This window comes from Electrophorus electricus, chromosome 13 (genome assembly GCF_013358815.1).
Source record: "Electrophorus electricus isolate fEleEle1 chromosome 13, fEleEle1.pri, whole genome shotgun sequence".
Lineage (NCBI taxonomy): Eukaryota > Metazoa > Chordata > Actinopteri > Gymnotiformes > Gymnotidae > Electrophorus > Electrophorus electricus.
In genome coordinates, this window is record NC_049547.1 from 17,845,198 (window position 1) to 17,857,154 (window position 11,957).

Consider the following 11,957-nt stretch of genomic DNA (forward strand, 5'->3'; position numbering starts at 1 on the left):
GATTCAGCCCCACTGACCAGATTATTTCTTCAGTAAACTGCCTTATTTACTGCATTTATACCAAGATAGGTAGCCTACTGCAATAGATTTAGAAAGCCAGTTTCAGTGTATTGCAAAGCTTTATTCTCTAGTCAGAAGCTCCAGCAACAGTCAGATCTTTCTAACAGTAAAGCCATTTTAATAGCAAGGCAGTTTGAATCACCGTAACACTGAAAGACCAACAAATAGTGCAAACGTACATGTCATTCTTTTCTAGGAAACACTAGAATATGGATTCTGAAAAACTGGCTCCAAATGTACAAAACAGAAAACACTGAGTTGGAGTGGAACTATCAACTAGCAGAGGCCATACTCAGCTGATTAATAGTACAAGATATGACCAACAAAACCTTACCAAATACACATATGCACTAAAAATACAGACCACTTGATTATTATAGCCACTATTTATTATTATAAAATTATAAACTATAGTTTATTATTATGGCTACTATTTCTTATTTATTATATTCATTATTATGGCCACAAATATGCGATTAGGATTTCAGTGCCATTAGAGGAATTACGTCATCAGGCCTCTGGCATAAATGCTGACTTGCCTGACTGGGTCCTCTGTGCACTTAAGTGGTGCACTCCATGTTATTTTGATCCACTCCATGTTACCTCATTTGGTGGCATCCAACAGCAGAAATCATGACATCACTCACAACAATCCTGCACTACATAAGCATGAATCAGTCCTCAATGGTGCATCTCTGGCCCTGGGTTTACTGTTCAACACTCAACACAACACCCAACACAATCATATGCTACATGCTACAGAGGTCATTACATGGAAGTACAAATCCATGCAAATGTTCATTAACATCAAAGACAGTTCACTGAAGCATCCACATAGAGGTTGCTATGAGCAAAAGATTTAAAAGTCAAAGTCATACAAAATGAACAAACTCGATATGTTCGGCCAGCAACTGGTGTGAGTGGTGGTTTGGTCTGAAGGAGCCCTTGCTCCCCCCCACGTGCGGGATAAAAGGAACCAGGTTCTGCAGGTAGATGGCGTCTTGACTCAAGCGGGTTCACAGCCAGGGAAACTTTGGCATGTGCAGTGCAGTGGTGTCCCAGCACCAGGGCTGAGAAACACTCCACCAGGCCACGAGCAGAAAGGGGTCCGCCCTTGTAACGCCACTCGCATTAAAAAAAAAACAAAAAACAAACTATTTAAAGACTCACTAAAGCCGTGCTGGAACAGTTGATTATTTGCAGGTATCACGTTCTGTTACTACTGAATTTTACACACAAAAAAACCCCTTTTTGGCTCAGTGTGATCTTCCCGGAATACACTTCTTTGTCCTTGTATTATGCATGCTCAATAACAGTGCACCATGGTATTCCAGGGTCATGTCATATTAAGCTTGCTCAAAGCCAGCTATTGCTCCATTCGATAGCAACTGACTTAAGCTTTGCTGCTTTGCCCCAGGTCATACAGCGTATACTAAATCGTTAAGCATAAAAATGTCTCATGCTTAATGAAAAGGAATCTTGCATGAAGAGGTCAATATGAATACGTTTTACAAGACACATCGCTGTCTTCTTGCCAGGAGATCGAAGTTTACATCTTTGCAGTTTTCTTTTCCATTTTCTCCCCAAACTTCCTCTCAGACATGCGATTATAGTAGGCGTCTTGACATTTCCCGACAGATTTGAATTTCAGTTCTGGATCGTGTCACGACTCCGTTTCATTCTTTTCTGAGTGAAGTGTGCGCGCGCTTGCGCTTCATTCTGTTCTGAGCGGTGGGTGCGTTCCATTCTGCTCCGCCAGCAGAAATCCATAAGCTGGAAGTAGAGGGAACGGCTCGTGTTAAATACCACCGCGACGTGACTCACCGCCGTTCCAGACGGCTGCCGTAGTTACCTTTCCTGCACGACCCACACACGCTTCAGAGGCAGTGATGAGTCACCCACGCAAAAAAGCAGAGAAAACATGAAAGAGCTTGAGAAGACTTCACTACTAATCTCCAATAAAAAGCTGCAAGGGAAGAAGCTGAAGCTTCTGTCTCAGTTCGGACGACGTTCGCACGGCCTTATCAGTGAGGTGCTTAAAGTCTATACAAAACCAAACATGCACCACAGCTATAAAAAACAAACAAACAACAAAACGCCTCCATAGACTTGTGTCAATATATAAATGTGCAACATAAAGATGTCAATACCATGAGTTGGTTGACTTAGTTTTATAGTATGCATACAAAGAAGTGCAGAATTGTAGTATGGAAACTTCTATGGCGCAAGACCGTGTGCTCTGTTTCAAACTTTTTTTTTTTTTTTAACTAAGAGTTATTCTTGCACTCTCCCCAAGTGACATTTCATGTGTGAGGGTTGCAGGGAATTCTTAAGTCACGTAACAGTAGGGAGGAAGTGCAGCTCGAGGTCCTGCGGCCCGCGCAATCCACCTCCGTCCTTGCTGCTGGGCCCCAGCCACGTGGGTGGAGGAGCTGCTGGGGTGGGTGCCTCCGCACCAAACCCAGTCTAAAGGACTCACTACTCTGACTGTTCCACAAAGACGCAGCTTTCAACTACAACACAGCCGGCAGAAACACAGCACCTTACACATGGAAGTACACCTTGATAAAAAATAGATTTTATTGCCATAGTAAGAGAAAAGCAGAACGTTGCAGTCCATGCATGAGCTTGCACAAGTACATTGGTGATGCAGTATGTGGTTTGAACAAAGGACAGAACGACATTAGGTGAAGGGTGCACAGGAGACTGCAAAGTAGATAAATACAAATCAGTGAAAAAAACCACAACATCTACAGCACATTTGAAGGATGCTGTCATGTGCCACTTCTAAAAGCGCAGTTGCTTCAGTGAGGTTTGCAACAGCGGTAAAATACATCGGAGCTCCACGGCGACGCATCAATCCTCATCGTGCAAGATGATCCAGTTTCTGAAGATGAAGTCACTGCCTGCAGCCGCAATGGTGCCGCCCTCTCTGGTACAGCCAAAGGTCAAATGTCAGCGCCAGAGGTGTGAATTTATGCCTGGTGCTACCTGATGATGTCACTGTGACTTCCTGGTGCGTGCCTGCACCACCCGTTTCCTCTCATTTAGGAAGTTCCCAAAAGCTGGCTCCTCCTTGCTCTCCTCCGTAACTATGGGCAAGCGAAAAAAAGTGAACACAGGAAGATGGGAACCGCAGGGAACGACTGCCGTCTACAGAGTCTGACGACCGCTGGCGAAAGCACAGCCACATTTGTAATCAGGCTGCTGACTAACAATATTGATTACGCCTCGAGTGATATGACAGGCGCGGTAAGGTTAAGGTGGCTCTGGTTCTGCTGGGGCTCTGGTTCCGCAGCCAGCGCGCAAATCGTGATCAAAGCCCTGCCAGGAAGCAGTAAGTACGGTATCGAATACCTGCAGGCTTCATTACCCACCTTTACCTTTTTCCATGTAAAAAGTGACCAAAATCCCACCAAACCAAATCCAAACCCTGTCACCTGCAGTGTGACCTTTTCTGGGGAAACATCTCCCATCTGCAGCCAGTGCTGGACTTTGCCACAGCGGCACTGAGGTAGCGATGGAGGTGTCGTGAAGGTTACCTTTGTGGTCGATGTCATCAGTGTCACTGTCTATCTCCTCTTCATCTTCTTCTGGGTTGCCGCGAGTGAAGATGAGGTTGCTGGCACCGCCCATGTCTGGAGCTTCTGGAGAAAAAACAAACACAGTTCTGCGATATGCACACCATGCAAAACCTCCACCACTCTTGGCTGATCCGTAAGCCCACGCTTTCCCCCAGATCACTGGAGTCAGAGAGCAGCAGGGATGTCTGCAGGCAGAGTGACATCTGGCCGATTAATGCAGGAGTGATGAATGTGAACCAGTGTGTCTGCAGTACCTGGGTGCATGGCCGTTTCCATGGAAACTTCACCCATGTCCTTGTGAAGGCGCTGCATCTCTTCCTGCTGTTTCTTGGTCTGAGCGTCCACCTAGAAGCAGGACAGAACATCCTGACCACATTAATCCGCCCCCGCAGCACAAACGGCACCTGAATAAGGCCCCCACAGGCTCGTTTCCCTCGTCTGATAATGGAGAGAAGAGACAACCTAATCGTGCCTCATCACTCAGGTGAAAAGCGATAATGCTTCGCCAGTGTTTGGCTGCTTACAGAGGCATGCTGGGATGGATGCTTGGGGTTCACACCCCACAACCCACACACTTCATTACTCACCAGCTCTTTACGCAGACGCTCATATTCAGGACGATATTCTCTAAGTGACAAACAAATCACTTAGTCACTCAATGTTCAAACACAACCCAAAGCAAACCAGATTTAAATTTCATCAAGTAATTACCCGATTGGCTTGCATATTAAATACTAAATGAACTGTTACACTAGCTAAGTATTTACATACATGAAAAAATATTTTTTTGGAGTTACAAACTAAAAACAGAGGCAGTGAGTGGCAGAAAGGCAGCAAGTGGCAGAAAGCCTTACGTCTCGTATTCCTCAGCAGCTTCAACGATCTGGACAAAGAGATCCTCCAGTCCTGAACCTGTCACAGCTGACACACCGACAACCTGCAGACACACACATGCACAAACACACACACCTTTCAGGATCTAAAGGAACATGTGGTGTTGGCAGAATTTTGTACGCATGTCCAATTCTAATAGGAGAAGCTTTAGCAATTGTGGAGGAAAAGTGGATTTTTGTTCCAAAACATCAAAAGCTATCGCCTTTGTTCCAGCAACCAATAATGTGCCCAAAGCGCAATCCAAAAGTATACTGAGTGAAACGGCTAGAGTGGAACGCTGAAGTAGAACGGTCAAAATAATTTTATACCACAGCAGAGTAAAGATTCCCCCCACATTGGGCCTTTATCGCCATTTTCTGTTGGTAAAGTTGAAGCTAATAGAAAAGTAAGTGTGAACATGCCCATTGCGTATTTCCACGCAGCATAAATGATCACAGGTTGAATGTGTCACTTCATTAACAATATTTGTGTGTACAACTTTGGAATTGTTAAGATTCCTGGGTCACACACAATCCCAGATTACACTGGTCTCTACCCAAGACATTAAATGAAACCTTGATATTAATGACTCCTAAAAAAAAGAAGACAGATTTAACCGAGCTCTCTAATTTTAGACCATTAAGCCTTATAAATGTTGCAAAATACTAGCTAAACTATTAGCCTTCTGTTGGGAGAAAGTATTGCCCAGAATAACACACAATGACCAAGTGGGGTTCATCTATGCCAAAACCTCAGTTGATAATATGAGACGATTACTACACCTTATGTGGTTGAACTCAACAAATAAGACCCCAGTAGTGGTCATCACCATTATAATGAGAAATGGCCTTCAGTAGCATTTAGCGTTGTTAACTTATTACCACCCTCAAACACTTTGGGTTTGGACCTGTATTTAAAATCATCCGCATATTCCACAAAATGCCGAAGGCAGCCGTTATGATAAGAACGATTTCTCCTTTCTTTAGCGTTTCTAAGGGGAAAAGTTGAGGTGCCTTTAATGTTTAATCATTGTGGAGCCCCTAGTGGCTGTGATTAGCATAGACCCGCACATTCTAGAAGTGAAAACAGGGACAAAACTTACATTCAAGTCACATGTTGATGACTTATTACTAAGCCATACAACACCATATGCTCATTAATGGACAGCAATAAACTAGACTAAAGCGGAGATTACACCAATGTCTAAGATATGTGTCGCGCTATGTAAACCAGTTCAGCTTTAGAGGAGTTCCAGCTCAACATTATCATTATCATTAAATCTTCTGTCAGAGAAGATTAGAGTGAATCTGAAAATTACAGTTGTCCCTTCGGGGGAAAGTGAAGGTTATTAAAACTGGTGGTCATCCAGTTTAATTATATTTCTGTGTCTATAAAAAAATTATTACAGATTTTCTTTTGGAGGGCAAGAAGCCTAGAAATCGAATGCGTAAGATGGTGTTCCCAAAAGAGGTCTTGTCCTATCTGATGTTAGCATGTATAACTTGTCAGTTGAATTAGCTACTTTGGCTAAGCACATGGTCTCACGGACATTCTTCACAACACACCCAGGTAAATTCAAATCTTATGTGGTCTCATTCAGTGAATGTCTGGAGCAAAATTCCTGAAGCCACATTCAAAACATCTAGAATCTTCACTTTGGTTCAGTCCTGAATTATGGATAGATATAAACATGATGTATTGAAGACAATGGTATTTAAAAGAGTAAATATTAATAATGACGTGTGTGAGAATGGAGTATTAATGTCCTAAACAGATTAGAGGGATATTATTTGGGAAGATAGAAAACTTTTGGAAATACTTACAAATGAGGCACTGTATTCATGGCAGATTTAATGGAAACAAAGTAATAATTTGGATAAACACTTATATCTGACACATGAATTCTGCAAAGCATCCGTATTCTATAGAATACATCTGATCAGTTAATCAGAGACATGTGGGAATCTCAAAACAATATAGCAGAAAGATTAGGGTTGCAATATTGCCAATGAGTGATTGAGAGGTCTGTCAAGCATGGGCAATATCATTCATTAAAAGATTTTCCACAGGTACTACGGAATCCATCCTGAAACCATCCAGACTTTATAGAATGGGCCTGAAACGTGTCAGTTTTTCCATAGGATTTGGGAATGATTTGTAATTTACACATTTTAATGCAGAACTCTAGAATTGTTGGGGAAATAGATGGGACTTGGCAACAGAACAGAAATTCCAAATGTGAGAAATAAGTGAGTGGATATGGGCCTGTGAGAAACCTTAATGGTTTGGTGCTGGATGTTTGTCCTTTACAGCATTTGGTAGATGCCCTTGTCCTGAGCGACTTACAATGTTTTGTAATAACAGAAATACATATCCTCATGTGTGAATGGATAAGCCAATCTTAAGACTACTATCTGGCTGAAGATTTGACTAGAGCAGAAAGAAAACAGTGGAAGTTCACTCCACCACTTGGGTGCCATACAGAGAAGATACCTTATCCTATGTTTAGTTACATTTGTTAATAAGTTATTAATTATTATATTATAATATTACATAACTGGTAAAGCACTGAAAGCACTGAAATAGAGTGGACAGAGACTGCACCTAATGAGGTCATGTTGGGAGCAACAAGCGTTAAGGGAAAAAATGGAAAAGATATGGAAGCATTTCTGAAACCACGTGCAGCTGAGCTGAATAAGCAAACACTGATCATGATGTTTAACTCATGACGTCTCCTTCCTCCTCTGTTCTCTGCAAGAAGCAACTGCTTTACAAAACTGTGATTGGTACTGTATCGTGCCTGTGTTTATATCACTAATAGAAACTTGAACACTTAAATGATCCTAGGTTAGTTGGTATATTGCTTACATGAGCCCTGGTTAAATTCAACCCAAAAGTAAGACTGTAAGCAGATGGAGGCCATGTGAAAGCTGTTTGTGTCTGCAGGTACAAGACCAAGATATGTGTGTGTGTGTGTATGTGTATGTGCACGCGCGTGTTTATAGAACTTACGCGCAGGTTTGCGTAGAACTCATCCAGCACAAGACTCATGGAGCGGGTGAGGTTGCTGACGTATGATGTCTCCTGGTTCAGGGCGTCCTGGAACGCCTCAAAGTCCTGCATCCATTCCACGGCAAACCTGTGGTCGATGATGTCCGTCTGGTCGGGGATTCCGACACGGGGAAACAAGAGAGCGAGTGACGAGTGCCACAAATGCTTGCAATACACTGATACTTTATTTTTATTTTGAAGTGGTATTTTAACGTTTGAAAAGAATTCTTTGCTTAATCCTAGCCTGCTGATTTTGGATATACTCAAGTGTATTTTCACACACACGTTTCCATATGACATGCCCATAAAGGCACAACAGGATGAGATCCAGGGAATGTTCTTACCTTGTTCATGACAACAATAAAGGGAAGCTTGGTTTTGTAGAGGATGCTAAAGAATAACAAAACCGCCTGTCAATTCGTGAAACTATTTCACCTACTGCTTCAGATGCTTCAACCTTGAATGATTCAGCCGACATTGGAAGTGGTGAAAACAATAAAAGCGTTGGTTGCAACAATAAGGAGAGAAACATCTCTAATGCAGTGTGATAAATGTGCAGATGTGGAGGCACTGACCTGCAGGCATAGAGCATATTGGACATGAAGGTGACTGGACTCACGCTACGTGAAGTGTCCATCACATACAAGATCACACAGGGAAAAGAGGAAGCCTGGACACACACACACACACACACACACACACACACACACACACAGCTCACGTTCTCACATCAGTAACCAATAGAAGTTTCATTACGTGTTTTAATTATCTTTAGTAATCATGAAATGTGTATCTATAGTATACATTAGGCATGGTAAAATATTATACTCTACATACAAGGGCTTCTGTTATGATGGTTCCAGATGCTGACCAGGTAAACACCTCAATCTGTCCCGGCGTGTCAATCAAAACGTACCTGCAATGTTCAGTCACAGCTTATGGTACGGCCCAACTTGACCAAGAATAACAGACCCAATTTCACAAAGAAACAGCACTGTCACCAGAGTTGACAATTACTTACTCAGAATTATTCTGCTTTTTCTCAATGAACTTCATAACCTGATGGTACCAGAAATGAAGAACTGCTTTTATTCACAGACAAAACTACATATAGCCACCTGTGACATCAGTTGGAAACTTCTAGATTAACATACCTGATCGAACCTGGTTGCAAACAAATTCAAAGATGTGACAATTCCTCCATTTGGGCCTAGGCCATATCTGTATCAGAGTCAAAGACTACATTTACATTAGAAGACTAGCGTTTTAGTGTCTTTCAGTAACCATTAAAATTTAATTAAGGTTGAAAAAGGTATAGCAAGACACTATCAACCATACACAGTCCCATGTAGTGAAGGATACTGCTTCATAACTTCTTTGTAGTTGACTGTGTCTCTGATATCTGCAGGTAAAACACAGCACACAAACGCACACCACAGTGAGTTACAGAACTTTATCCCATACCTCTACATGTCATGTCTGTCACATTTTACCGTCATACAATGACATACTCCATATGACATGACAACCCCAGCGTTACTCCTCGCAGCCCTTTAGAACATCCAGCTACCTGTACAACACCATAGCGATAGATGCGTCAGTGGCAGGCTCGTTAACCGAGTAACACAGCTATGTATCTACCGATATTGGCTGGGAAAGGGACTTCATGAACTGCAGGGTCCAGATTAATAACATACGGCGGCGTCTTCTTCGAGTGAAGATGCGCGGTGAGTCGCTAAAAACAGCACAACAAAGTGACGTTAGTGAAGTTAACAGGCATAGCCAGATAGCTAATGTCTTAATGAAATCTCTTACACTTCACTTATATCACGGTTAAAATTACACAATAAAGATTAAGCATGCTAGCTATTAAACGTGGCAGTAATAGTACTAACGGTTAGTTACACCATCTTTTACGATACAGTCCTGACCGGGAATCAGCTAGCCAGCTAGCCAAGTTAGCTAGCATTACCTGAACGAAAGTTGTTTTGCCTGACCCTGCCATGCCAAGGACTATAAGACACACTGGCTTTCGTTCCGCATTATTTCGGGATGTGGCACTGTGACCTGAAGCTGAATGATCACTGCTGCCGCCCGAACCTGCTGTGTTTTCCAACACAGCTCCATCACTCTCTCCCGAAGCAGCAGCCATGCTTGTGCAAAATATAAAAAGAGTACTGTGGTCAAGCAAGACTATTGTCGTAAAGTGCTGCAAATCTTAACCGAGTCATGACCACTTTTAACCACTAGATGGCAGCAGAACACTAGATGGATGCAGGAATAAAGCGCTTCATGTAGGTGAAAAGTAAAATTCCAAATTACTGGATGATACGAAACAGTGGCTGCAGTTTTAGATAATTAAATAAATATGCTAAAAAAAAAAAAGTCCTGTCTCACCATTCCAGTGAGTGGTTATATCTTATGGTTATATACACTAGAGGTGTATCATCACTGGAACATAGTGTTACCTTTTCCACATTGACAGTATTTCCACTTTCAGTCCCTGGTATTTCTCCCTTTTATATTTCATGCTTTCATATTCTTTCTTTTGGATGTTTCCATCACTTGGGACTGACACATCTATGCATCTTATCTACTATTGTGACGTCTTGTTTGACACTTGTTTGTCTGTCTGGATCTTGGCTTTGTAGCTCTCCGCCACACTTTGAGGTTCCTCCTGTTGGGGGGTGTCCACATCAGAATCCTCCAGGTTTAGCCAAAGAACACATCTCTTTTTATAGAACCTCCATTAATCTCCTACAGATGAGAGAAAAACTTTACACTGTGGCACTGTAGCCTGCAACCACACTACATGTGCTATATGTTTAGTCATTAACACTGCAATAGCTAATTAAGAACTAGTGGGTTGAAAATAGTGAATGATAATATAAATTTCATTTATATTATATGTTTATATCTCAGTATATTTCATATAAATTCATCTAAAATTCATCTGAATTTATAATGATACATTTAAAATGATCAAATTTAAACATATACAAATTGTATTTTTGAAACTCAGCTATGCAAATATGACGTCACTGACTGTAATTCTGATTGTATCTAATTTGTCTACATTGGCATTAGTTTTGTGTTTGAAGCAATGCAGTTTTTTGACCGTGCGCTGGACATTTTAATTGAATGTTTTCAAGTAAACATGTAAAAGATGATCTTATCTTGTCCTTCGTGTTACAAACATATCTTGGCTAGACTTACTCCAATACATGGTACAGTTAGAATAATGCAGACTGGCGCTGAAATAATAAGTTCTGAAAAGATCAGCTGTTCCTCATTCCATCACTACTGGAGATGTTTACTGTGTCTCCTGCAAGATGCAATCGACCGTACATCAGAGAAGCCAAGAGAGCACAATTAAGGATTTGTCTTATCCACTAGCATGACATTTTAATGCTTACAGACATTGCATTAATGACGTATCTGTTTGCATTACCGGTTGTCGCTATGGCATCTTAAGGAGAAACAACTGATCTACTCTCTCAGAACTTTAGAACCCCATGGAATGAATGTTATGACTTCAACTATGTGGCATATAAAATGCTAGAGCTTTAGAAGCACTTCCCTTGCACAGCTGATGAAGGACGGATGTCCAAATCATCTTATTTTTCTGGAAAGATTGTGTACTTCACACTGCCTCCACCTTCTTCCCACGAAGCATCCTGGTGCCATGGCTTCCCCAGGTAAGTGATGCACAAGCACCTGGTCAGCCACATGACGTAAAAGATAAGGTGATTCCTCAGACCACCTTCTTCCACTGCTCAAGGTCCAGCTCTGATGCTCACTGCCGATTGCTCACTTACAGAGGTGGGCAGGGGTCAGCATGGACACACTGATGCAGCAAGCAGTGATGAACTGTGTGCTCTGATACCGTTCTAGCTGATGCAAGTCAGCATGACCTGCATCAGCAGTTTATGCTACAGCAGCTCTTCTGTGGGATCGGTCCAGGTGGGCTACCCTTCACTTAGCACGTGCATCCGTGAGGTTTAAGTGCCGCCGGCTCACCAGTTGTCCTTCCTTGGAACAGTTCTGATAGGCACTAACCACTGCATACTGAGAACATCCCACAAGACCTGCTCTGATGTGATCGTCTACCCATCATAATTTGGCCGTTGTCAAAGTGGCTCAGATCCTAGATTTTGCCCATTTATCCTGCTTTCAAGACATCGACTTCAAGACTTAAAACTCATTTTATTATTGAACAACTACAGTGCTCTTGGTCAATCCAAAATGTTAAGAAACCTCAAACCTGAATATTTAAGAGAGTAAAAGTGAGGTTTTGGCTTTCTTAGGAGAATAGCTGAGGGCATAATTTATGGTACAATTATTAGTGTGCCCAATTGCTATGCAAATAAATGAAAAACAGAAATTTCC

General features: G+C 42.0%; 1 protein-coding gene across 2 annotated transcripts; it reads right to left on the minus strand.

Annotated features, from left to right (window-relative positions):
• Positions 1-2,616: 2,616 nt before the first annotated feature.
• gpn1 (GPN-loop GTPase 1) lies at positions 2,617-9,727 on the minus strand. 2 transcript variants are annotated; one of them, XM_035533147.1, is made up of 14 exons: positions 9,541-9,727; positions 9,210-9,303; positions 8,931-8,970; positions 8,723-8,789; positions 8,590-8,627; positions 8,406-8,484; positions 8,144-8,238; positions 7,913-7,958; positions 7,530-7,676; positions 4,499-4,581; positions 4,232-4,271; positions 3,899-3,989; positions 3,603-3,704; positions 2,617-3,152 (listed from the first exon to the last, which is right to left on the minus strand). In XM_035533147.1, exons 1-14 carry the CDS (start codon positions 9,718-9,720, stop codon positions 3,061-3,063), a joined length of 1,194 nt encoding a protein of 397 aa, XP_035389040.1. In that variant the 5' UTR covers positions 9,721-9,727; the 3' UTR covers positions 2,617-3,060. The 2 variants fall into 2 exon arrangements, with proteins under 2 accessions (XP_035389040.1, XP_026855742.2); XM_026999941.2 differs by having other exon boundaries at positions 3,603-3,707.
• Between the last annotated feature and the right edge of the window lie 2,230 nt (positions 9,728-11,957).

Coding starts and splice junctions, on each gene's coding strand:
- gpn1 (XM_026999941.2), bottom strand. CDS start 9,720: ATGGCTGCTGCTTCGGGAGAGAGTGATGGAGCTGTGTTGGAAAACACA. Junction 9,304..9,540: donor GCAAAACAACTTTCGTTCAG/GTAATGCTAGCT, acceptor TGCTGTTTTTAG/CGACTCACCGCGCATCTTCA. Junction 3,153..3,602: donor TGATGACATCGACCACAAAG/GTAACCTTCACG, acceptor GCTTGCCCATAG/TTACGGAGGAGAGCAAGGAG.